Below are 27,726 nucleotides of genomic sequence, written 5' to 3' on the forward strand. Positions count from 1 at the left end.
TGGCCAATTGTGACATCACGAAAAAGACTGAAAAGCATTACATTGAGCTAATAAAGGCCTGTAACAAGGGTTGTATTTCAACATGGTAATATTCAGCTGAACTCATTTTGTCACTGTTGTTTAATCTGCCGATTTCAGTATCGCCTAGTGGTTAAACTAGATGTACTTGCTTGATATTAAAGCCAGTAATTGTTCAATAAAACATGTTTAGACAAGTGGAATAGTACCATCAAAATAAGGCAGCAGGAATAAAAATGAGTAAATGAACTTTTATGTGCCACTATAAAAAAAATGTTTGCTCTTTTTATGAGGCATCCTTAAATGCAAAATTGCGAGATACACAAGTCTAATCTGACAACTCAGTGAAAACCTTTTCATTTATTTAAATAAAAAATATTCCATATATAAATAACAATGGACATTTTGCACCTATCTGTGTAGTCAAACTCCATTGTAAAGTGTTTGTCAAGAGCAGAGGCACGGGCTGAAGGAGCTAATGCAGGGACCTCCTGGTGGACTCCTCTGTCTTGTGGCCATGTTGAACTTCTCTCCACCAGCACCTGACTAGAGACTCCTTGTATTCCTTGACACCAGTCCTTTTCTTTGTCAGTGGACCTGCGTTGATGGAATATTCTTCAAGGCCAGCACACATCCATAAATAAGCCTTAAATGTAGAGAACAATGGTGTATTCTCATTTTGGAACTTGTGGAAACGTGTCACATTTCTCAATTTCTGGTTTAGGCTTGAGACGGGGCACTGACGTAGTACTTGTTACTTTTGGCATATTAGTGAAATACTGCAATAGTGCTCGTGAGCTGCAAGCTTCCTACGGAATGATATTAGGTCTGTATTTGTAATTTGCTAGGAACCATAATTATACATGAAATGTATACCAGGAAGAAGAAAGAAAACGTCCAATGCAAAAGTTAACAGTTTTAAATACCTTATATAAACTGATTGAATTAATGAATCAGTTACACTAGCAGAACAGTGCTATTTTGAATCTTTCCCTTGTTTTAATGCTTTTCAAAGATTTCAGGTGGGAACTAAGTCTGCCTGTGACTTTCTGGGCAACTTTGAGACCTGGTGTTTCCACTTTGTGTACTTACTGTGTTGTAATTGTGATCAAAATGATTCTGTAACAGAAAAAGCACGACATTGAAACTGCTGATTTGGTTGAATGGCACAAGCCTGGCTGCATTGTCCGTTTTATATATTGTAATTATAAGTGTCATCAGCTGTTTGCCGGTATCTCTGGAGGGAATCTGAAATGTACCACTTTCCCTCCATATGAGAACGAAGACTTTATGCCGTGAAATTAATATCATGCTTACAAACTAATAACATGTTTTCCCCTAGTGCCCTTATAACAGCAGGGAAAGGCACGAATCTAAAGTTTTGAATGATTTAAAATAAAGCTAACATACAGGTATATAATATATAAATTCCGAACACCACCCATTTATAAACAGAGGTGCATGGTTTAGGGTTAATGTGCATATCTTCATGAGTTGCAAAGACTTCAGTTAGTTTTTGTCTTATCCCTCAATATTATGTAAATATAGTAATACAGCTTAACTACAGTAGAAATGTAGAGTGAAGTATTGTGTTTTGACAGTGGAGTGCACTCATGGAGTTAACTGTAACTTATAAAACTATTAAGTGCCTTCAGACATTTTAGTTTTAAATAAAAATTCGCATGTAATTCTTATACTTATGAAAATAAATAGCAATCACCAATTTAAATATATACATCCATTATGCTTGAAACACGTATACCAGTGAGTAACATTTAACACTAGAAGCTTTTTTTTTCCCTTTGTTCCACATGATCTGTCTGGGAAGTTCCTTTGGAGGAGGAATTGACGGTAATTTCGGATGGTGTGCGTGAGACTCATGTCAGTCTAATGGCTGATCTCGGTGCACCTTGTTCATGGTAGTTCATATCTCAGTTGCGATGATGTCTTCGAAATGTATGTCTGCACTCTGGACGTCTAAGTCCACCTCTGGTCGGGTCTCCAGTTCTGCAGTCAGCTCCCTGAGGACTTTCTCCAGCTCCTGGTTTCTCTGGTGCATTTGCAGATAGTTGAACTGGAGCTGCTTCTGGTACCGGATGACCTTCTCCTTCTCCCTGTCCCATGTCTGCCTCTCCAGCTGGAAGGTGCTCACCATGTCCACCTTCTGCTGCCGCTCTTCCCTCAGCTGTTCTTTCAGCTTCTCCAGCGCCCTCTGGAGGGCCTCCGCATCCTCACCGATGTCTGGCTGGCTTTTAATCCCAGCCCGTCCTGTAGCCAACTCTTTGGCCAGTGCCATGTCCTGTATCATGCCCTGTATGTCTGTCTCCAGCTGTCCCACTTTCCCCCTGAGCAGGTCGGCCTCGTTCTTCTTCCGCTGTAACTCGTTCTTGCACACCTGTGTGAAAGGTCTACGGTCAGAGTCTTGTTTGTGGTAGAGAGGTTTCAGATGGGTAAGTGACAGTGGTAATGGGTGTGGAGTTCACTGACAGAGCTGGTTATAGCTGTGGATCAAGCAAACAAGCTTGATTTATTTGTGCAGATTTGCTTAACATGTAAGTGATGCATTCTTGGCGATGGCCATGGTGTATATAATTAACTGACACTTTCCTAGGCGTTTCTCAAACTGCTTATGGATGCGCGAAACTCTATAAAATACGTGATGAAAAGCCAGTGCACAAATACAATTCGTAGTTCACTTTTTTGATAGATCACGACTAAATGGTGACGCTATCATTTTTGTTGTATTCTTTTAGATTTAACAAATGAATACTGGACTTTCAAAAATGGTGATAAACCACTAAAATAAAGAACTGATCAGTACTGTTTGTAACTTTTTAGGTGATGATGAAAACTATGAGTGGAGTTTTTTTTGGTGTTCAAGGAAAAGGGATTTTAACCTTGATATCGATGAATCACATTTTTCTACTCTTAGGCAGGATAAGTTAAGCTGGGTGAAAAAAAGGCTGTGAAGACAATGTTTTGAATTGCATTTAAAGTGATCGTGACTTGTGCAAATACTCTACTGCTCAGCTGATATATACCTCCACCTCCACAGTTTTGGAATGGACGGCCTCTTCTTGTTCCTTGATTTTCTGCTCCAGTGCTTCCATCCTTATCTTGGTTTCCTTCAGTGTGGCTTTCAGGCTGACGATTTCATTCAGCTTGTTGCTCACATCTGCCTGGGAATCCTTCAGCTGCTGTTTCAGCAAGGAGATTTCCCCAGACTTCTGGCATACCTGCAAAATTAATATGTCGAATTGTGATTAGGTTTTGCTAGGATACCGCTTTCAAATTAAAACTGCAGCTGAACTAAAATGGATAGAAATAGCATGCTGTCAATTGCCTGTAATGTAAAACTGTAATGACATCCACTGCTTTACTCACCTCCCACTGAGTTTCCTCGAGAGTCGGAGTCATTTGTGTCTGCTTTGTCTCATATGACCTGAGCTGTACCTCCATTAAGTCTTTTTCTTTGGTCAACTGGGACAAATCCTCCTGCATCTGCTGTTTCTCCTGCTGGAGCTGGAAGACCTGTAGCTGCAGGATCTGCTGGGCTCTCAGGGCTTTCTGGGAAACCTGCCGTAGCTGGCTGGAGCACCTCTGCTTGAGGCCTTCCATCTCCTCGGCGCAGTACCTCTGCTTCTCCTGGAAGAGCTTGCAAGTATCTGCTTCCTTCTCCTCGAAGCTGACCTGCAGCTCCTGGAGCTCATTCTCCCTCTCCAGCAGCCTCTGCTCCAGCAACTCAATGAGGGACTCGTCCATGGAAATGGGGGACCGCATGCAGCCGCCAGCGCTCTCTGAGAACATGTCCTGTTTTTCAGGGGAGGTGCCCTCCCCAGCAGGGTGTGGTGTGGGCTTGCTGCCTGTACTGTTTGTCCCTTTGCTTCCCAATGAGCAGCTTAGCTGCTGGGTGTGGCCCAGGCTGTGGGCAGACCCCCCAAGACGGGTCAGCACACCCACGGTGCTGGAAAAGTTGTCCATATGACTGCTGCCGTTCGTGCTGTGCGTGGGCAAGCTCGACATGGAGTTCCGGCCTGAATCGGAGAGCGTCCCCGAGTTTGCATCCAGCCTCTGGTCAGATGTCTCCTTGCCTCTGTCCGAGGGGCTGTGCCTCTTGTTGGCAATGTGACATATGTTGTGGCTTTCTGAAGCAGAGCTGCTCCTGGGGATGACAGGCTTGAAAGCTGTTGGTCGTATCAGGCTCTTCTCAATGCCCTGCGTAACACCAAGCAGATTGACACAGGTCAGCCATATTGGGAGGAATCTTTCTTAATTTCCTCTCTTGGTTTATTTTATGGCTAACTTTTATCTTGTGTTGACCACGTCATTTCATAGCACACCAAGGCACATTCAATGACAGGACATACGGATTAGTAAGCCTCAGACGTGAAATGAGTCTAATCGGCATAGACTATGTAGTCAAAACAATGAAAATTTTCAAAACAATAAATCCCAGTAGTAGAAAACAACATTTACCTCAGTATATAATGGTATCACACTTTTTTATGAGTATATGTAAATTGGAATGCTTCTCTTCATCTACCTCATCTTGCTCACCATGAGATGCACAGAACACATGTAGGCGAGAGCAAGCTTGAAACAAACTGCGCAGGGTCAGCCAGCGTGCAGCACTCTGGGGGCTGGGGGTTAAGGGCCTTGCTGAAGGGCCCATGGACATGTGACTATTCTGCCAAGCCTGGGGCTGGAAGTCACGACCTGATCCCAGGCACAGAGGCTTAACCTGCTGAACCACGTACCAATTCCCATTTAAAATGCTGATTCAAAAACCAGGGTTCACTGTCGTGTCATTTTAAACATCTGGGATGGGATCGTATTTGGCTAACTGGCCAAGTTGAAGTCCTGCTTTGAGCCTGTAACTGCCAAAATAGCTCCTAAGTTTAGTGAATTCCAGGCTGGAACCCCCCCCCCCCCCCCTTGCGGAGGTGGACGACACTGCTGTTTCATATTAATAATGGCCATAGTAGGCTTGCTGACTCAGCATTCTTGTTCAGTGACTTCATGCCCCAAAACTGGGATACCTTCCATAGTCGGAGGGTTGGGCTTCGCTGGGATATAATGAGCCGTTGAGGGAGGAAGTTTTGTAAAAGCATGACCCTGGGAAGGGATTAAATCAATCTACAGATCAAGGCATTCTTATGATAAGTCTTAAGTCCTAAATGAGGTTGGCTGAACCACGTCAGTCTTTCAGAGTTTCAGGGCAAAGTACAGATCTCTTGTAGTTGACCCCAGATAGTGAAGTGCAGCAGCTCTCAGTATCTGAAGGTACCATGACTCACCAAGATTGTCCCAACAGTTTGTTTAATATAAAAAAAGGGATTATAAACAGTAGTTTAAAAATTAATATGGGGTTCTTTTTGTCCTATAACAAGTGCTGAAACACTTTTGAATTAATTCACTTAACATCATAGCTTCCAAGATTTGTATCTACATAGTAATCAAAAAATGTATACTTGAAGAAGACCACAAATACATCTGAAAAATAATTATAGCCTAGAAAACTAACCTGGAACTCTGGTAAACATGGCAATACAACAACGTGTGAGTGTCCATATTAGATGCCCATATTCCAGATATTTGCATCATCTTTAGCTGCCTGTTCAGTATAGGACAGTGGGGAACCAGGGGTCCATTCTAGGGAGGGCAGGATACTAAAAAGGGGACATCCTTGGTGGGATGCCACACCCCCACTCATTCATTGGACACCCATTCACCTGTGACATCTACATGTTTTGGACTGCTTGCACAGATATGGAGAGAACACTGAAAATTCACACATGCAAAGGTGAGGATGGGATTTACAGTAACCCAAGCTAGACCTGTGAGGCTACCCATTGAAGTACTCTTCTTCCTTGCTCCAAATGATATTTAGTTTTCTGAAAATGAGCTGTCTTCTGCCTTTCTTACTGCTTGCTGTACGTTACGGCCTTACAGCATTATGATGTGTTACGCAAGCTCACCTTGTCGACTTTGCCAGACATGGGCACTAGCTGCGGAGGGGTGCAGCTGCTCGCTTCCGTATCTGTCGGCCCTTCTAATTGTTCCTCCATTTGCTGTTGTCTTTGGTGGGGAGTCCGGGGCTTCTGGCTCACCTTGATGTACAAGAAGTCCTCGTTCTTCTCCGATGGGTGACTGGTCTTACTGGGATTGCCGGTGGGCTCGTGGGAGAAGCCATAGCGCAGCAAGCCGTCCAGGTTGCGAGCCGCCCTCTTCGGCTGAGAGGTCCTCTTGGGTTTGTACTCGGTGGCGCGACAGTGTTTGGTGTGGAAGCTGTGACCTGAGATCAGACTGCTGACGCTTCCCATGGCTTCCTGGGCCTTGGTGAGAGTGAAGTCGAGGCAGGCTTGGCGCTAACAGACGCTGGTGGGGTTGGCGTGCGATCGGTCTTTGCTGGATTCATAGCCCCTGGAAGAAATCCTCACTTCTTCCATCTGTAAAATCTGAAAAGGAAATACAATAGCAGTGTTCTCTTTCATCTTTAAATGTGTAATATAACATGAGTGCAGGTTTAGGATGATGGGGACACTGTATGCTGAAACTTGATGAATTACTTGTTAGTGGTGATTTATGAACATAGCACTAAAACACTAGTGGTGTGAATTGTAAAAGATAAAAAAGACGTAGAATAAGGTCTACAAGCTCAATACCAGAAACCTATTTTTCAACATGCTTTGCTCCTTCCCCCCCCAGAGTAGCTATTGATTTGATCCATACTATAGTCATCTTTTTTTCTTATAACACATTATTATATTATTATATAATAAAAGAAATCTATCAGTTCTCTTGAGTTGAACAAGCACAGAAGTGGCCCTTTGAGTTTTATTGCATATGCCAGGTTGTAATGTGGTAAAATATCATATGCAAACAATGGCCTCTGATTGTGCCATCTGCATTGCATTTATGAAACTTCTCTCTCGGTCTCCAGATGTTTAGCGTATATGTTAAAAAAGCAAACATATAAAGAATAATAATATAAGGATAACAAGTGGCCTTAAGGGAATGTAGTCCAATACAGGAAGTACTTTGGAGAAACTGATAAAAAAAAATAAAAGGTAAGTACATCAACCGGTAAGCATTGACCTGGGTAGTGGTTGTGTTTAGAAACTAGAAGTCATTCGGAAATGTGCCCCTGCCCTGATAAAAACATATATAATAATTGGAGTGCTGGAACAGAATCAGAGTAGATTTTAGAGCACGACTCGTATTTGACTTACAGTCTAAAGCTGACAGCAGATGCTTACTTACTCAACATTCTACTTCATACTGTAATTTTTGACATTAAGCTCTTTTTCACATCTTCAGTTTTCACAAATACACAATTAATATTTCTTGACATTTGCGCATTACACTTCAAAGGATTTATTTACTACTTTTTTTTTTATTATATTGTACCTTGGCATTTTGTGTGGACAGCAAAGAAAGAATTTCATTGCACAGAGAAATGCACTTTTCCACTGTACACATGACAATAAATCTTAATTTGCTACCTTGAAACAAACTTTGAAAGGCTTTGGCCTTTGGAGCATTTGAGGATTATTTAAATATAAGAATACAGGTTCTTTCAATCTCTCTACAGTCTACAGAGATCACATACCGTTTTTCAGCAATTTCATGTAAGAACAGATCTGTGTTGAACTGCCATTAAGCAAAATAAAATTGTCTTAATTTAGTTCTATTCAACAAGGTTGGGAGAATTTAAGTTGTGTTTTATTGTGGGTTTTAAGTGTGTTTTTTGGGATTTATGATTTAACTGGAATTTGACATTTTATACTATTAAACTAAAAAATATTGGTGTCATTGTCAATTCACAGAAAAAAATTATAATGTGAAGATTCTAATGTATTGTACTTTTACATGAAATGTATTTTCACAAGAGACTCCATGCCTGAATATGTCCCTGTGGGCAGGCCAGCATTTACTTTCTTTATAATACTCTTTATCGCTTCAGTCAAAGCTTTGGTCCGTTTCCGATTCATTTACTTTGTGCAAATAAGCAGAGGGGTATCATCCTCTTTGGGCCTGATGAATGAGGCCCATCAGGACACACCGAAGGCGTGGAGCTGGGAAACAGCATGGTCCTCCACGCCATTTCATATCAGCGCTTTGCCACACTTTGGATTAAGTCATCATTCAAGTGCTGCTTTTTTTTTTTTTTAGCTTTTCTGTGAACATCATTGCAAGGCATGTATTTATTCTAGTTCAAAGTAGTCTTTGTAGACTCAATCTTCCACAAATTAAATGATAACAGTGGGGTGGACAGCAGGTGCAGATGAAAAGAGTGGCTTTGCTCCTGTCCGAGTTTTTCGCATGACCTGTGCAAATCTACAGATTAATGACTGTAAGATTAGACTGCTTTTCCTTTTGCGAGATAAGGAGCTCATTTAGTCAGGCCGTGATGACACTTTGTCTGGCAGACAATAACACGGCTGTGATGGGAAGTCTGAGACCTCTGTCCCCTGTCTGGCCAGGCTCCGTTACAGCTGCCTCTCAGGAACAGCTATCAATGAAATGTACAAATCTTCACAGTGCTGGTTAAGTGGCCTTGGCTAACCCATAGCAGCGCCACCTTTCTAATAACTAGCAGGGCTGGATGTCAGCCTTTGGCAGTTTCACTCACAAGATCACCCACCAACCAAACACTTAAAGTTATGCTGAAATATTTTTATATACTATATTGTGTAATGCACGCACATGATGTTGAAGTCGTAGACAAACATCAATGCATTTTACCAGTTACGAGTGACAGACCAGTCAGTGATTGCGTGTGTTCTAGAGTGAGAAAACCTAACTAATACTGTAATTTTATCTCGTGACTCCAAAATACTTCTGTGCCCTATGCATTATTTTGACTCTGTCGTACTCTAGTTGACAGACAACCGTCTGTGTCTGTCTGTCTGTTTTTGTCTGCCTTGGTCTTTTTTTTTGGTCCTGGACTACTTCTTAATCTGAAAGGCAATATTACGGAAAGCATAAAAATAGTGCAAATTCAACTTACTGCTACAGCAAAATATCCATTAGGCCCGCAATGGCAGATGGATCCTGTCCTCTTCATGGACGCTGAGACCCTGCGTGAACCAGCCAGAGAACACGTCAAGCCGCCGGCAGCCCCCCAAATAGCGAACGGAGGGCTGGACTGCTCTCATTTACAGCCTCTCATTTTTGCATAACTGACATGTAAATGTTGCCCCCTTCCCCCCGTCCTGGGGAAATGGAGCGTACGGCATACGCTTCTTTACACAGACGTGTGCCGCTAAAGTGATTAACTCCCATTTTGGACAATGGGCTCTTTTCACCGACTGCCTCCATCCGTCAGTCTCTGGATTGGCTCTTGTGTTACCCCTCCCAATAGAAGGGTCTGTACCCCTGCTAAACAAACACCTCTCTGGAAACAAAAAGAAGCCCCCTCTCTTTGTGTTATCCATGAACCCTTTTCTGTCCCGCTGCTGACTTTTATTCGTTTATCGTTTTTTAAAAATAAATGTGTTTACACAATTATTTTCATTATCATTGTTACCCAGCAAATAATGAACATCGTGTTATTTTGGGGGGAAAAGCTAAAAAAAAGTAGGAAGATTATACGGAATTGCATAAAATTATATTAAATCATTCGCTGCTAGCTATGATAAGAGGCAAGAAAGTATTTGTTGCAAAAGTAGCTATAGATGTATTGACTGGCCCTGCATTTCCAGTGAGTGTAGAAAGGTTTGGTATTTTTACTGTGTCATTTTTTAATACATTGTCAGTTTTAACCTGGCCTTGAAGCTGTTCGGCATCTTCCAGGGCCCTTTCTGCTGGGTAAAACGTTCAGTCTCCTTAATCATAAGTGGTGCCTACTCCAAGCTACTCCAATAATTAATTAATTTAGTATTCAAACCGAAGGATCACAGTGTTACTGTGGTCTGATTAATATTAATGCTCCAGGATTAACATCAGGAATGTAGATCTTAATTTAGAAGAGACAAAGTACCCACAGCTCCATGTCTAGCACCTCAGTGATAACTGCACAGTATTGATGGTTATAATTCAGTTAAGTATAAATACTTGACATTTTTTTCCTGCACCACACACGGTAGTTTAATGTGGAGTGTGAACATGGCTCACAGTAATGGTTCTGTGATTTCTAATATCTCTGCAATGAATTCAGCTGGATTTATGAATGTAGCCAGGTCTTTTAAAACAGTGCAGTGCAGTTAAACTTATGTAGACCTGTCACATGTCCCATAATTTACAGTACCAATCAGAAAAGGAGATGTTTTCATTGTGTTTATATATATATATATATAAATATGAATGGTAAATGTCTAAAATAAATGCAGTTTGATCGGCCTAATCTTGCATATGGTGCTTAAATGTGTAACACTGTTAATACCACGTTTTATACTGTTATTTTCTTAATAGTTGTAAGATCGCTTTAAAGACAGTACCAGCAAAGCCCGTGGAGCACGTCCTTTGTGAGAACAGAGCACTCTCAGTGCTAAATGGCCTGATACAAAGAGCCACTACAGCACAACCTCCCCCACGTCATGCATCCTCCCCAAAGCTCAGTGATAGTTTTAGAGATACTGGACAGCGAAAGCCATTTATCAGCATCCCTCCCGAGGGATCGCTATTTGGGATATCTACTAAAACTTAAAAAAATAAGAAGAATAATGACAAAAACTACCCTTAACCATGAGTGACTGTTATTTCTAGTAATATTGTTAACATTATTGGTCAACTATGGTTCATGCAGAAGCATTGTTAAAACATGTTGTGCTGTGTTATTTTTGATATAGTCGGGCTAATTGTATGATGTAGACTGTGCTGTGTCTGGCACTGTTCCCTGTTACTACAGTGCTGTGGTCACTGACTCAGCATCTTACGGGGAAAAACGAAGACCCCCGAACTCTAGGATAATTCCCTTCGGAATGTCTGGTGCAGTCTGCTGTTTAAAACAGGGGACATGAGACCGGTAATGGGGGGGGGGATGAAAAGTTTGTCGTCTTGCTGATGTAAGGTGCAGTGCCTGTAGTTTTTCATCAAACTTTTTTTTCCGCTTGGGGAGTCTTTGGGGGCCGTCTGCAGAAACATTCTGGGTTACTCAGCCGATTTTAACTTAATACGATGTGCTCTGAAGAATACTTTGAGTGCACATAATAATAACAGCATGCGCTGTATTGATTTTAGGAAGCTTATTGTAAGTGCTTAGCTAAGAAATCAATGTGTAAACAGTCAATTCCCAATGAGGCGCACTCCAGTGCCGCGGTTAGGAAGGCAATATATTAACGGATGTGCCTCAAAAGTTCAGTCTGCCTCTCTGCTGGGAAATACACTGCAGATGCTACAAGGAATATAATCTTATAAATAATAAATGCCATTTTAAGTGGGACATAATTCCCCATGTTGCCTCTAGAAGACCTTTAGCTATATTTATCTCAAGGGCAGAAAATGGACACGACAATGATGTAAGGCTGGGCAAGTGTTAGACAGCATTTCATTGCTGGATACTGATGTTCCAGGGTAATAATGAAGTGCCCGTTTACATTTGTATGTTTTACAAGTAGGCACTTGGATGATTGTGTGCTGACATTAGCATAAGGAGCAGCTGGCCTGGACGAGGGGAGCCCATAGGACTGAACTGCATGTCAAACACTTTCATGTCAATGGGAACCAGTGAGGAGTACAGTGATCCAGAGAGGAGTCCAGGTACAAGAAGAGGTGGAAGTCACCCTTTATACTATGTGTAAAATACACACACACACACACACTCAAACCTGTTTATCAGTCTGAGATGTGCATATGACTGCTTTCTGTGGAAAACAATCTGCAGATGTTAATAAGGGTAGCTTTAAAGGTCCCTGCATTAACTGTAAGCGCGCCGAGGCTCAGTACTTGATATACTCCATGGTATTGATTGTGTTGTTATTCGAGGTCTTGCAGATCTGTGCTTAACCCTAACCTGAGGGTGACTTGACCTCTTCTGGGGCTGTTAGCGAGTGTGTAGCCTTCAGCCTGTTCTGCCCATAGCATTCCATCATGCTCGTCCCTTGGGTCACTCTCATGTATTTTTTGTTTTGGTGTGATGAATGTTTATTGATGGAGTGACATCTTGAGTTGGAGTCAAACAAAGCTCAAGTGGTCTTATGCAATGATATCCTGGCCAGAACATCTTTCCCAATAGACATGATGCCATTACCATGTAGTATCTGCAGATCGGTCTTAGAAACCTAGCTGGTGTAACACAGTGTGTAGGTGGTGTTACAAGTGAAGCACTTTTTTATCTGAGTTATTTGTGAACACTAAAAATTCCTAGCCCTTAAAACCTTGCACAAACCCAAAATACCTTGTAAGAGTTATGATAAATGAACAACTTCATAATTTCCTTTTAAAGCAATGATCACAATGAAATATGATCCTAACCCGAAATGCTAACATTACTACAAGTATGCATTATTCCCTCCTGTTATTTGTTCTTTGACTCGTCCTGTAATTTTGTTCTCTGTCAGCGATTCACTGGTGCAATTTGTGTAATTCTCTATCTTGTAGGGCCCCTGGTGTGTCCCTGTGCCGATTTCCTTTGGCTTATTTACAAAACAAATAGATAGCATACTAAAAGGAAAACAAACTACCTCCAGTGACTAGCAGAAAATATACTTTTGGAGGCGGGTCAAGGCCGTGTGTGGGCGGGGCCAAAACGGCAGGATATGATGTAGGCGGGGCCTGTGTCTGGCAGCAAGCAGCCGTTCTCTGTATTTGCAGCAGTCGCCAAAGAGCTCGCTGTGTCTGTAGTGCGGGGCACTGCCCCATCTTAGTGTCCACCTGTCCTTTCTGACAGCTCTTAACCTAACATGATCCTTGGCCATCTCTCATTTTGCATCTTTCTGACTCGTATAAATACATATACAGTCTTTATTTTATTGCTTATATGTTATTTGCTGTTTTGTATTTTGTTTTTCTTATTGGGTCTTTTAAAGCAGGTGGTAAATTGAGTAAGAAACTTAATTTTGATTTTTCTTGGATGTGTTTGGACCAGCTTTTAAGAATTAGATTGTCCTTTCAGCTTTTCACAGTCATTCTTAAAGTCCGTTTTGTCCTTTGCACTTGCACTAACAGACGTGAAAGCATATTTACATTACTCATCCCAGCCTCAAACAGAGAGGGCTGTTTTTTTTCTGGTTGTCATGCAAAGTGGACACATTCAGACTCTGGCATGTACAGAAGGTGCCTCTTCTATTAGCACTTGAGTTCATAGAAATAAGTGGTGAATTTTCTCTGTGTGGGTGGATTGATTATTTCGAGCCCTCGATAGAAGCAGGGGCATGTGCTTTTATGGCTAGATTCCTGGACTCCTGATCAGATAATGGTGGAATTTCATCTTGGATTACAAATTGCTGCTGCACCTCTCAGCGAGGCTTTTTTAACGATAGCAAAAAGCCTGCCATGAAAAGCTGCCATTACCTGAGCTCCATGATGCGGAAATAAATAAGAATAGCAGGTGTTTATCAATTTTTAAAGTGACGGGTTCAGCAAAAACAGAGGTCAACAAAGTGTTGACAAAACATAAAAGCAATTTATAGCTGCCGTCTGTAAATTTTATATGCATTTTATTGTGAAGCCCTGTCAATGTGTCTTGTTTTAAGTTTGATACATAATCAAGTTTAATGGTCTATTACTGCATTGTTAGAAGACAAACTTAGATCACAGAGTTACGCTCTTTATTGTGGGACAAGCCATGGTCCTCTGAGAGAGAGTTGTGAACCAGACCAAGGACACATTTGAATTTCTTATGATGCAGTCTTCTTATGTAACCAACCTGCTTCTTATGTAATATGATGTACCTCACTGAAGTGCTGCTTTGGATTTGAGCAAAGAGCAAACAGCCCAAGGCCCAACCTAGGCATTGATGTTTTCTAACTCAGGTTTTCAGATATGAGTGACACCTCGTTATGTCATCCTCATTTGCAGGAGCAGGGCCTTCATGTATGTGTGCATATAAAGCCAGGTGACGTGCAGCTAACTGGCTGATTTTGCTACCATTGCCTGTGCTGCTTGAAATCTAGTCACAAGAAATAGGGGTTTAACATTCATTACATGTTTTCCAGCCCCTGCTCACCCTGACATGGGCTAGTCTCCTCAAAGTAATCAATCGTTTTAACATATTTAACAAAGTTTGGGAAGTGCCCGTTGTTCTTTTCGACCACAGCTAAGGATCAGAGAAATTTTGCTGACACTTTATTTGGATTGTCCGTCTGCAGAGGCTTAACAGAATATCAGTGACATTTCAACAACTTAGAAGACATTCAACAGCTCAGCTGTTTTGCTGTCTCTCTAGATGTTAAACAGAATATACAGTATATAGAGTATAGAACAAACCTACATATTTCTAAAATGATTTCTATTCACTCAACCAACGTTGTATGATTTGTTGAATCTCAACTAATAAGTTGTTGAAATGTTCCAAATACTCTGTATGCCCTCTGTAGGTGGACTGTTCAGTTAAAACGTTACCGAAATTCCTGACAAAATGAATGCAAATTGGGTCTTTTTTGCCATCCCCTCCGGCGCGTGGCGCTGATGACTTTGCATGCGGCCTGACTTGCTTGATCTAATTATTAAACCTGTCCGTTTCTCTGAAGCAGCTTGGCCATCTGCCTCTTCCCGCCCGCCCGCACGCAGCCGGTCTCCAGCCCGCACGCAGCCGGTGTCCAGCCCGCCAGCCCCCGAGGTGACCATATTGCACTCTCGCCTTCGACGCTCGGCTGACATTGTGGCCTAAATTAGCTGACTTGACCTCTGTGTCAGGAGACCTTGAATGGTTTCTCGGAGGCACCCTGCAAACAGCTTTATAAACCCATATTTATCAGGTGTCAGTAAGCAACGTGCAGGATGTGCATGTCTTTGGGGAGAACTGACATGCATCCAAGCTCCATACATCATTACGCAGTTAGTGGCCTGGTCCTTTTGCATGTATGACTGTCTATAGCTGTGCTTGATTACACAGATTCATCAAGCAGTACCTCTCTCCTCACTTACGTAATGCACTGTGTGGTAACACAGTGTGCTGTAAAATGCAGACGCATTAATTGTGTTACATCACAGGGTCACAGGAAGGAGAAAGATGGAGACTTGGAGCGTTTTTTAACACTTGACGGTTGAATCACATAAGCCTGCAGATGATCAAGGAATAATGTTTCTTTTAAGAGGCTAACAGGAAAACAACACAAAGTATCAACATTTATGTACAACAGTGACTAAGTGCCCTTAAGTCAACAGTATCTCAATTCCAGAAGGATCTATTTCTGTACGAAACCTGTGACGGCTCATTGAAAAGGTTCCTGTTCATACATTCCCTGTCTTTAACAGACTCTGAAAAGCTTTTGCGTATCTCTATATGTATATTCGGTATTGTGCAAAAGGCAAAGGAAATGTTTAAGGCTATTTAGCTAAATAGTATGGGTAATATATATGTATCAGAAAAAACAACCAAAATGTAATATTAGAATTAACAGCAACACAATAAAAAACAAGAATTCCTTAAGCTCTCCAAAAAGTGAATGATATGTTGTTGGCTGGGTAGATGAACATCACTTTCATTCCCAAACCTCTCCTCAGCAGCACCATAGCCATTCCATGTATTTCTTACATTTCACCATAAGCTTAATTAATTAATTTACTTAATTAGTTAAATAACCCAATAAGGTATTGATTAGTCAACAAGGTGGGGTAGTGGGAAGGTCAGAAAGTACATGAGTATATTGCACAGTTGATGCAAATACTGGATTGATTTTTAGGAGAGGTCCTGATACACTTTGACTTCATAGTTTAATATTGATCAACACTATCTTTGATTGGCTGAAACTCTTGCACAGTACTTTAAATTCTTTGTCTCTTGATTTTGAAAATGATAAAAATTATTATGAAAATGTGAGACCAGAGGATGCTAAAGAACGCATCACATTTTCCAACCTAAATCTCGTATTTTATTTTTTAATGCTGAGTACAAACACCCTGGATGGGAAGCCACTCCATTGCACATCCCTGCAGTCACGCTAAGTGGGCAGTTTATAGGCACAGATTCACCTAAATGCATGTCTTTGGCCGTATCCCAAATCCCTTAGTCTTAGAGGTGTGAGGCCACAGCAGTGTCCACCATGCTATGATGTCACCTACATTTTTAATGGTATATTTATTACAAAACCACATGTAGAATAATTGAAATAGATTTTCTTGCCATAAAGACATCTGGGAAGCTACCCGAGGTGTAATAAGCTGGGGGATGGTGCTCCATAGCAGCTGGACAGGGGACGTGTGGATAATCCTGACATGCTGTCAGGCGCCCGTTACACGCGGAGTGTTAGCCGCTTTTGTTTGCAGGAGTTCCCCTGGTGAATGGCAGCTCTGAGGGGTGCCTTGTGGTCCTGTTGGGGCTGGGGGATAGGGGGGAGGGAGATGTCGTGAGTAGCTCCAGTGGTCCATGGAACAAAGGAACCCTGACACACGTCTGCCCAGCTGGCGGACCAGTCGCTCTAGCCGGCCGCTTTTGTCCTCCGGCAAATTGCGTGCCGTAAACTCCGCCTGCGAGGCTCGTGACACAATCTACGACAGTGTGTGGCACACTGCTGTGAGGGGCTGTTCATACGGCACGCAGCGCGGCTCATCTCTGAACTACACAGAAGTGCACAGATCTGCAGAAATCGAGTGGCTTTGTGGCACCAGCAGCAAAGCTGGGAGAGGTTGCACATAACGTTTAAACGACGGGTCTAGAAGGTAGAAGATGTGCTTTATAGCATCTCTGGCTTTTGCTGAAGTAAAAAAGCTTATGATTCACTCTTTAGCCATATATTAATCTTTTTTTTTTCTACTTCAGTAATATTTGTGATTAAGTAAAACAAATTGGAACAATGTTTTCAAATCCGGTCCTCGGAGACCCACAGATGTTTTTGCTTCCTCTGAGCCCCCTGCCAGACAGTCCACATTTTTGCTCCCTCCCAGTTCTCGGTAAGCAAAAACAGACTGACTGTGGGTCGCCTTGGACCGGACTGGGAAACACTTGAATTATTAATATAATCACCATTAACTGTATAATTTAATGAGGGCCTACGGAGGTGAAATCAAATTACTGTTTACGTAGGAATAATTTGAATACTTCACTTACACTGGTCTGACTGTGGTCCTACTCATGTTTCACAGATACATCATGTTGACACACGTCCATCAAAATGTATTGTCCTGCTGCTGGGTAACATCGTGGTTCAGGATTGGCTAGTCTTTGAAACGATGTTCGTCTGATTAATCTGACTGCCCACCGGGACCGGTCTTAAGCGACAAAAGGCCGATAATGGTGCTTGGTAATACAAAGAATGGATCTAAACCATGACCCTGTACTGGAAAAGGGATTGGAAGTTAGATAAGGAGTTAAAGAATGGACTCATTATGTAATAATCCATTCCTTCACTGTCCACTTATTCATATCTTTTAATGGTTTTTCCTTTTTCTGTCTGGTAAAAGTTATGTCATACATTTAATTTGTGGACCTAGAATTTATGTGATTATGTTATTAAAATAAAATACAGTGTTATGTAATTTCTACTCCTTTCAGTGTTTTCTGGAATGCTGAATTTTTGAGAAAAGAAGATCTTACATGCGAAATTGAGTTTAAGTGTGCAATGCCCTGGCAAATGGATTTTTTTTTATTATAGAACGCAACCAATCAAGTCAAAAATCATTCACATCTCCCTCTGAAGGAGAGAAATTATTTCTCCATGTGAGAAGTTGTAAGGTAGCGAGAGACTCAGACTTCTGATAAAATGTCACTACCTGCTCCTGATTGTAGAGAACAAAGAGGAAGAAGGTGAGATCTTATTAATGTGACTCCTGCTTTGCGTGGTTGGAAGTAACACCTCCATCGAGGACAGAAAGTGATGATGTGCATGTTACTGAGGGATATTAACTGTGTGTTCCTGCGTTTCTCCCTCATGCCCAGTGGCAATTGATAACTTTAACTGGAGGATTGCTCATCTGCTCTGTGAATTACAACTACATTTGAATGCTAGGGAACGGTAGCTTTAGCTCAGCCCACCCTGAAGAAAATGAAGAGTGTTTCTTACGCCGTAGCAAGCCATACCGTGCAAACTGAATGTCCTGAGGTGAATTCATTGTCAGACCAGCTACACCCCTGAATGCTAGTTGCTCCTTAATTACAGACATACTAATTGTCAGCTGCAGAAATACAATACAATGAATGCAGCAATGCTATTGGTTGGAATATGCTACCATTTTGATGCAAATGCACCCAAACCCCTATGGTGGTATAACTTAAAGGAATGGCAAGGATTCTTTTCAGTTATTGACTATACACTGTTGGGCTACGAGACAATGGGGATAACTGCCATGGCCCATTTCGCCTCCTCATAAAGTGTTGATACCAAAGGGATGGAACGGCAGCCGTAATGAACTAGCGGTGTGTTAGCGGGCGAAGCAACAAAAGTGAACACCCGTGTGCTACGTGTCACCAGCATTTTAAGTGTGACATTGGAAAAATTTGGATTTCACCAGAATGAAATCACTTGGGAAATACCTGTCGTAATCATAATCTGATTAAAGATAAAATATTTTTCTTTCTATCATTATGCAGCTGGATACACTGTATAGCTTAAGCTTACTTGCGAAACAGCAAATCAATTTTTGACATATAAAAAAACTGCAACTTTTAAAATGTAACAGTTAAAGTGCGTTTAAAAGGTGGTATGTATTTGTATAAAGAGTGTGTTTACCACATAGTTCAGTGAGATAAAAGCTCTGATCAGCCCTCTGAGAGGGAGGGTCACGTGACCTGGCCTGGTGTGCAGATTGCATCCACCTGTCTCTCGTGCCTCGCAGTCTCTAGAAATAGATGTTTTTCTTTCTGCCCCCGGCAATCTGACCGAAACCACACACCCCACAACTCCAGCATGTCCCTCATACCCTGATAAAGCTAAGCTTTTCTGTCCCCTCCCCTGTTCTTCGGTTCTCATTTACCCCCCGCCCACCCCCACAGCAGTTTTTGTATTTGCTTAATATGTGCCATTTGTCCCACTGCCGCCCAGCTCTGCGTCGTCTGAAATGCAGCCCATGTCACATGGTTCCTATTTGCTATCTCAACCAAAGAGAGTCTTATATTCCCTCACTGTGTATGTGTGAGCAGGCTTCCTATTAGTCTTGGCAGAGTGGCTTAAAAAGGGATGTCAAAGCCTTGGACAAACTGTAATTGTTGGTGCATGTTGGAGAGGTATATTAATGGCACATTACAGAAGGATAATAAGGAATTAGATCAAAGGTTATAGTGCCAGTTTGTAGAAATGCAGAGTAAACTTTTTTTTTTTCCATTTTGCAGTCTGGACTTGAGTTTAGCTTGTTATGAACAGGCAATACAACCAAGGTAAGAAGGGAAATTCAGCAAGCTGGATACCCTATCCAGGTTCCTGTACGCAAAACACGGTCAGCATATACTGATGCAAATAAAAGGCAATATTTTTTGAACAGTGGACAGTCTTTTTTACAAGTTGATGGGCAGTGCTGATTCTTGACTTCAGGGATTTAACAGTGAAAGGCTGTGAAGGTATGGGTCATGTTTTTCTGTCACTAACACGGCCCACTAATCCTATTAGCAGGGGTGAGTCATGCAAAGATGTAGCCATCTTGGTCGTATCTTCCCTAGAGCATCTGTGGAACTTGCAGGAGAAGAGTGAACTGGAAGAACCAGGCCATATTTCTGCACAGCCACTCCAAAATCCGTGCTGCGCTGGCCGCATGTTCTGCAACAACTGATTTTTTGACGTTTGGGTATTTCTATGTGAACCTATTTAAAAATCCAGTAAATCCAGCAGAAAAGTATACTATGGTGGGAAATAACATCTGCTGAACACTGAATTCACATCGGATAACGTCGAGCAGACGTAACACCACTCTGTTGTCTGCATCTTCTTGTCATTTATTTATGTTGCTGTAATCCCCAATTTTCTTAAGTCTGTGATAAGGAAGCACATGACATAGAAAAATTGTTATGGGCTAACGTGTCATTATAGCCTTCGGGGACAGCGAGAACGTGACTTAAACAACAACATATTGCCATCATATTATAACACCTCTTCCTTAATGATCCCCCTAGCGCTGTGTAAGGTCTCTGCGTCCATCACAGGGGGGACGGGGGATAATTTGTAATCAAGATGGATCGTCACACTAAGATTGTTTGAAATCTAGCCAAATTGGCTTGCTAACCCTCAACCCTCCCTCGTCATACATATTTTGTTACAGAAAGTAGGCCTTTTTTAATCTCTGGAAGAAGCATGGAGAACACAAAACAATCCCACAGGAGAGGGCATGCTGGTGAATATGTAGTGGTGCAGATAATAGAGTCCTCTGACTCGCCGTTACTGAATACTACTATTTGCCTGTGTTTGTAATATGTCCTGTTTGTGTATTTAATTGCTATTTCCCATCAGGAAAGTATCCCCTAAAGATTTTTAAAAAACCTGCATGTGTGATTGAACATGACATGAATTATTTATTATTATTTATTTATTAACGCACAAAGTTTGCTCAAGTGTTATAGTGATACAAATGAAATGGTTGGAAACTGCAGGTTTTAATTGTGGAAAGACATGTTCTGAATTAATTTTTCTTCATTTCAAAATACCACCCTTCCCTGCAAGCATACACTTGAGAGTTATGATTTATTTTTTTTTTTGCTGCTGTACAGAAAATATTCTGTGGGATTGTTTGATTGTATCTGTATGTCTCGGATGCCATGCTAACGCGAAACAAATAAGTGCGTTAAAGTAAACGAAACAGTATGATTTCATACAAATATGAGTTGCACTACTGATAACCCAGCATCACGGGAGATTTCGGTAGCTAGCTGTGGTCAGCGGTCAGGATGGCGCTCTGTCGGTGTGCCAAGCCAGGTTTGGTGCGCACCCCTCCTCCAGAGCGCTTTTCGAGGACATGGAGAGCTGAAAGAACGTGCATTACACCTTTGAGTTCTCTTGTTCCTGATGACACTTGCACATGCTGCACTCGCATTAGATAAAGGGTATATTATTCAATAAGGAGTCTCACTCATCCGCATTTAACCCCCCCAGCCGGCCCACCGACACCCTTTGGCTGCGGTCCTGATTCCTAGTGGCCACTTAGGATGTTTAAGTGACACATCCTGGGCAGCATCACGCCTTCATTATAGATTTATGGGATCCTCTCTGAGGCTCCACCCCCTCCTCGACCGTTGCGTATCAGTTTCAGCACTTTTCCGGTTCTGGTGGTGCAATTCCACCCCCTCCCCCCCGATTCCCTTTAGAGTACGAAGCAGATAATCCACTTAGTCCATTTGCAGGGAGGCGCAGACTGAATTAGCTCTTGGGGCTGAGTCGTGGTTCTCGCCCCTGCCGTTACGGGAGAGCCTGGAGAAGCTCGAGCAGACGGGTCTCTTTAGCTCTGAGATGCTGAGAGAGAGCGAATGGAGCGTAGGGAGCTGGTGCCGGCGGAGATGCCAACGTTAAATGAATGGCGGAGGTGAAGGATCATGCGCCAAAGACGAAGCCAGTCTCACATATGCTCAGGAAGCCTGCGGGACCATGTGACAGATTCCATCAAAGCCAGGCCTGGTGCACAATTGCTGCCGGATGCAGAGCTGTTAGATGGCTGAGCCAAAACATTCTCATTTACTGATTCATTGATTCAGAATTTCAGTTGGAGGCAGAGGTCAAAACAAACTAATCGTTTTTTTTTTTGGAAGATGGATGCTATGAAGATTATAATGAAGATCTTTAAATGGATGTCATAGGATCGGAATACTTGTTAATACTTGATGGGGCACAAGTAACCTAATCAAGTGACTCAGTTACTACTCAGATACAGATCATGAACAAATGTAGTAACAGCATGAAATACATGAACCATTATGATTGATTAATGATGAATGAACATGGGATCAATATGTAACTAATGCTTAGTTTCTGGTCAATTAAAGCATTGTGTAAGAATGTATTACGGTTCTTATTCTTGGCACTTTGAATGTTTATATGGGTATATTAATATGTATGTATATTATTTGTACATGATATTTATGATAAGCTATTTTGATTTTAGGTTGTCTTTTCAAGAACTGACCAGGGACAACACATAAAAATTACCCAACAGAGCTAACTCTGGTTCATTTGCAGCCTTTTTTTCTGTTAATCAAAGACCACTGTCCCTGTTAAATAAATAACATACTATATTATTTGTGGCCCATCAAGTAAAATGTTACCAAACCTGCAAATCTGACTCACAGTAATTAGGTAAAATTGACATTTAGTTTTTAGATTTAAAACAAATAAAGATTTCCTCAAATTGTTTGAAAGCATCCTTAAATAAGATTAAATGGACTGAAACATCTGACAGTGTTCTTTAAACAGCTCAGTTTTCGAGGTACACAGTGCCGGGTATATTATTCTGGCTCTCACTTGTACATCTTTTTACATCATTCTGTGCTGTCACCATGGAACCAGGCTGCCTACTCAGAAATGACACCTCCTCCATGTTGTCAAAGTTTGCTGAGGTTCAAGTTGCGTATGCTGATTATCGCCATGGCTACAATTCTCAACAGGCAAACTTCAGTCCATGAGCAGATCTCTCTGTGTCCAGAAGGAGTAACTCCAGAGGAGGCGGGAGAGCTGAGGGTGGCCCTTTCCCCAGAATCTAACTTCTGCACTGCCTTCAGATGTCTAACATCCCGCCTACGTTTTCAATTCATTACTGTTGCCTGTCTGCTGTGCGCACGACGTTTCCCCGGAGCATGGTGCTAGCTGGACCATGACCAAAAAGGGTTTGAGGTGCCTTTTCCTTTTCAGAATGTGTTCAAGTTCAGCAAAACAATCCATGTCTATTAAATATTTAGCACCGGCTTTTAGCCCTAACAGGGACTCGCCACACTGAAGTTGTACAGCAGGAGTATTTTGATACTTTAATTGAAAGAGTTCCTCAATGCATTTGTATGTCTTTTTAGATCCACTAAAAGCCAGGAACACCCTGTTTTTCATTACATACGGTCATTCCCATTTCTGAAGTACTGCATTACAAACTAATGCTGAATAACTTTTTCAAAGCTTATTGAATTGCCGTTTCTGAAAAGCAGAGCTCAAAGCAGGTACTGGCAACAGATACATACATTGTTAATGTTTCACAAGCATGTAACAATGTCCTTTGCATCCTTGGATCAAGGTGCACCTAATATATTATACCTAATATTTGACTCTGTAAGCATTATATTGCACTTGTTATGTTACTATTTCCTTACATAGCACCACAGCAAAGGATTGCTCTCAACTTAAAATCAATTAACATTTTAAGACAACTTGCATGTACTAGTTCTTGATATATGTTATATAATGTAGCCTAGCCGTGGGAACTTGACATGTAGGTCTAGAGAGGGTGCAGTTTGTTTTAACAGAGCAAACTAAATACAAGGAGATGGCAAAGAATGTTTCTACAATGCAAACTCTTTATGCTGTTAGAAAACTCCTATGGATGTACCTATTGTTGGCTATAAAATATCCTATAAAATACTGCTCTGATACTTTTTGAAAGAACTGTGTATGATGAACTACCTGAAAATGTACATCTGGATAGAAATTTCTGATGATCGTCTAGGAATAATACTAGTAAGTTACATTACGAGTTTAACATGATTATCCAAAGTCACTTCCTGATGTGTGCATTTTGGTATTTCCTGCAGCAATTCAGGGCAAGCATCTTAATTAAAGGTAAAACTACATGACACCTCCTGGAACTTGAGCTTGAATTTTCATGTTTAAGCCTGAATTCCTAACCCACTTCCTAGCTTCTTTATGACTCGATGGAAAAATGACCTTAATAACAGTCCTACGGCTGTTATTTTAAGCCAGGCACACGGGTGACCTGGCTCAGGCTGGTCGACGTAAATGGCACGCTTCACCACAGCTATCAGATAAACTGCAAAATCAGCGGCAAAGGTGAGTCCCGCAACGGTTAAAAACAGCTTCTGCCACCTCTGACGTCACCGGCCAAGGCGTGAAAAAGAGACTGAAAAAGCCTGCGATGGAGTGTGAAAGCCCGACCCATCTGGGCTGTGTCTGCCCGCGTTTATCTCCAGTCCCTCTGGGCTGTCAGTGCGTAAACAAACGCCGAGGATGAGCGGCTAACGGCGCGTAGCATCAGGAGGAACTTGTTAGCGTGATGCAGGCCTCGTCTGAGCTTTGCTAAATGCTCTCTTCCCCCATTTCTGATTATCATGCACCCGTGATGATCCACTGAGCAATCCCTGCATGTTTGCTTTTCTCTCTGACTGCCGATGGAGTTGGCAATGTAGCTTGCATTAATGAGATGTTCTTCAAAAGCGATATCTGTTTAATTTCTGGAATTATCTCACGCGAGGGTTTTCCCTTTTAAATCTCTCCTGGGTTAATTTGGTTAGTCCTTTTTCTCATATTTACCCATTCCTGACTGAGTTAATCCATAGTTACTGACACAAACATTCGGCAAATTATGTAGGTGATGCGCTCTGAATGGCCTGGAGTAGTGCTTTAGGAATATTAATACTTTCCCAGTGCTGACAGGATATAATAGAAACCAGTTTAGGTTAAGAAGAACAGATGTCTGACTGGCACAGCTGTTGCATCTATTGATTTATATGTGAGTCCTGAGGAAAGAAAAGTAAAATGAGTCACCAGCTCTGTGTGCATGTATGTATGTGTGCGTGTGTGGGTGCATGCTGTAGCAGAGAGGACCTGCCTCTGCACTTCCTCCCACTCCTGTTATGCTTGGGATGATGCCTGGCACCATCCCCCCCCCCCCCAGCCAGTATCCCGCTTCGCCGGCTTTATTCCGCACGAGTTTGCGTGCCATTTCCCCGTGCGGACACGCACTCCAGCCCCCGGTGGCACACGCTGCGCGGCTTCAAGCGAGCCGCTTTAACGCACTCTGCCGGCTGCAGAAACTGCGGCATTCACGCGCATTCCGAGTGGGTACGCCAGGAAGAGGGGGGCGTCGACACGTAGCATCCGCGCAACCCTTCCGGAGAATCGCACTGTATGCGATTCGTGATGCGGTGCTGTCAATGTGGTGGGCTGAGAGAAACGCTGTAAAATCAGCATTAGGCACACGGGTGAGTAATTCAGATGGAGCAATGCACTTGGCACAGGAGCTGGGCAAGGGATAAGTCTCCCCTAGATTATAGAGCCGTTTTTAGAAACTGTAACTGAAGACGGTCTACAAGAAGGCTCCTAAGCTATTTTATATTGTGTTTAATATCTTGCAGTTAATGAATTAGTTAAATATGATGGATCTTAATACTAGAGAATTAGTGATTGAATTCAGGTGTGGGATAGGACCATTCACCTCTCAGAATTCAGATTTTTGGTCCTTTGAGCTGATAACCCATCTCTGAGGAAGGTGGTAAATTAAGTTCAAAGCTGGTGATGAACCAGCAGATAAGCTATTAGCTGTCTACGTTTGGATCGATAGTACATGGCTTCATCAGGTAGGATGGTATCATAATCAGGTTACAAGCCCTCTGTTATGTAATTTATCATAAAAAAGACTTGAATACATCTGTGTATTATGTGTATCTTCAATTTTCAGATGCAAAACTTTGATCGTCAATTAAAGTTAAATTGTATATGCCACTTAACATTCTAATTATATACACCCTTTACTGACCCTCTTGGATAATTGGCATGGAAGGTGGATGGGTATATTAAGTATGATATATCACTAAGTATCACTTTGAACAGTGAACAGATTATTATTATTATTATTATTTTTAGTATTCCCTGCACCACCCCCCCTCTGCGGAGGACTACTTTATTTCTATTTATTTATTTATTTTTATTTATTTCCTCTGGAGAGGGAGAGAGAGGGGGACAGAAGGACGAAAACGGAGAAGAAGAGAAATAGAGAGAGAGGGAGGGAAAATAAAGAAAAGAGGAAAGAAAACCACAGATAATCTGCTTCAATACCTGCTGATGAGCGAAAACAACCAACATCTGTACGAATCACAATGAGCATGTTAAACATGAACAGATTATTAGATACCAGAGAGAGAGAGAAGAGAGACCTCATGAGCTAAAAAAGAGATCCATAACCCACTTTTAGGATGTATCCTCAGAGATGCCTAATTTAAGACTGGGGCGCACCGTTCTGTGGCTTTGCGAGCACAGCCTGTTTTTTGGGTCACGCAAGCATTTTTGTTCCCCAGACGGACGCATGGTGGCAAGTCCTGACGACAGCTCGGCTTTGAAGATCCCTGGCTTTGCTCGTGCGAAGGGCTCCATTGCACCGCTGTAATAAAGACGAGCAGCGGTACGCGGCCCAAACACGCTCCAGCTCACTCCCTCCTTTGCCCTTTTTTTGCAAGCTTCCCAGCACACCCTGGATTAACCCTGGCAGCAAGTCATGGGCCTAGCAAAGCAGAGGACTGTGGGAAGACATGACTGACTCTCCGCTTTTTATCATCTGCAAATATCTAAATGTTTTTTTCCCGTGTATCATGAAACAAAGTTGCTATGCAAGATCTAACGCATGCATTTCAATAGTCCAAGTGGCCTGACACAACTTGTTCCTCTTATAACATTTTTTACAAGGGCTGGCTATTGTGTTGCGGTTTTAAAGTGAATAATCAAGTGTTAAGTATTTTAAGTAATATATTACTTTCCCTTTTATTTTTTTTTTCTCATGACAGTGTTTAAAGTAATGCAGTAAACCTGTAGAAAGCTATTCAAGATAAAATAAAGTTTTGCTGAAATAATCCACCCATTCATCCAACTTTTCAACTCAATAAGATTAAAATTAAGATTAATTTCATTGATCCCAGGGGTGATATCTGGTGCACACAGTAGCAAGAACATGCATATAGTGACAAACAGGCAAGGTTCAAAGCCACTACACACAGTGTGAACAAAAACAATGCAGACCAGGTACCAAGTAAAGGATTGGGGGTGGGGGTGGGGGTGGGAGCGAGGGTGGGGGTGGGGGAGTGGTCACTGCCTGCATGGGATGCCCGGGAACATGCACACAAACACATTAATCAGTTAAGTCTAATTCAATTACTTAGACTTAATTAAATTAACAAGTCGTAATTTTTATCCGCTGAACTGCTGATAGTCTGTTTTGGGGAAGTATATTGTTTTTCTTGAGCAGATGCAGTAACAATAAACACTTTGTAGAAGCTAAAAAGTTCTTTTAGATTCAAACTGAGCAAGTGGTCCTCTGACAGAAAAAAAAGCAAATTAAAATTGACCTTGTTCTGGCTGGAATGTTGCTGAACTTCTGCGGCACGTTCCCTTATCACCAAGAGCATTTAGGCATAACAGTCCCACAAACCGCGTTCGGCGTCTTCTTCCCACCTGAACTTCAAGCATACATGAGCTGTGCTCCTCCGAAATAATACTCCACGAGGAAACACCGATCTGAGTGCCAGATAAGTCCTGTGCTTCTGCGTGCAGAATGGCCCAGTGTGGGGCAAAGGGGCAGGTCATCAGGGAAAGCCCCAGCGTGACTTACCTTCACTCACGCCGTGCTGCGCGTCTCGCTGGCTCTGGCTGAAGACGAAACTGTACAGGCACCCTTTCTCTGGCAGCTTTCCCCTCTTCCTTTCTGCTGCGTGTGGCGCTCAGCACGCCCCATCTCCCAGGAAGTGAACACAGTCACATTCCAACGTAA

At 42.1% G+C, this 27,726-nt stretch overlaps 1 protein-coding gene across 3 annotated transcripts; it reads right to left on the reverse strand.

Annotated features, from left to right (window-relative positions):
• Nucleotides 1-359: 359 nt before the first annotated feature.
• lzts1 (leucine zipper, putative tumor suppressor 1) lies at nt 360-27,726 on the reverse strand. Of its 3 annotated transcripts, XM_049001086.1 has the most exons (6): nt 27,568-27,726; nt 9,032-9,101; nt 5,997-6,476; nt 3,403-4,233; nt 3,060-3,254; nt 360-2,413 (listed from the first exon to the last, which is right to left on the reverse strand). In XM_049001086.1, the coding sequence occupies exons 3-6, from the start codon at nt 6,339-6,341 to the stop codon at nt 1,943-1,945; spliced, it is 1,842 nt and encodes a 613-aa protein (XP_048857043.1). In that variant the 5' UTR covers nt 6,342-6,476; nt 9,032-9,101; nt 27,568-27,726; the 3' UTR covers nt 360-1,942. The 3 variants fall into 3 exon arrangements, with proteins under 3 accessions (XP_048857043.1, XP_048857035.1, XP_048857050.1); XM_049001078.1 differs by lacking the exon at nt 9,032-9,101; XM_049001093.1 differs by lacking the exons at nt 9,032-9,101; nt 27,568-27,726 and adding an exon at nt 27,305-27,554.

This window comes from Brienomyrus brachyistius, chromosome 2 (genome assembly GCF_023856365.1).
Source record: "Brienomyrus brachyistius isolate T26 chromosome 2, BBRACH_0.4, whole genome shotgun sequence".
NCBI lineage: Eukaryota > Metazoa > Chordata > Actinopteri > Osteoglossiformes > Mormyridae > Brienomyrus > Brienomyrus brachyistius.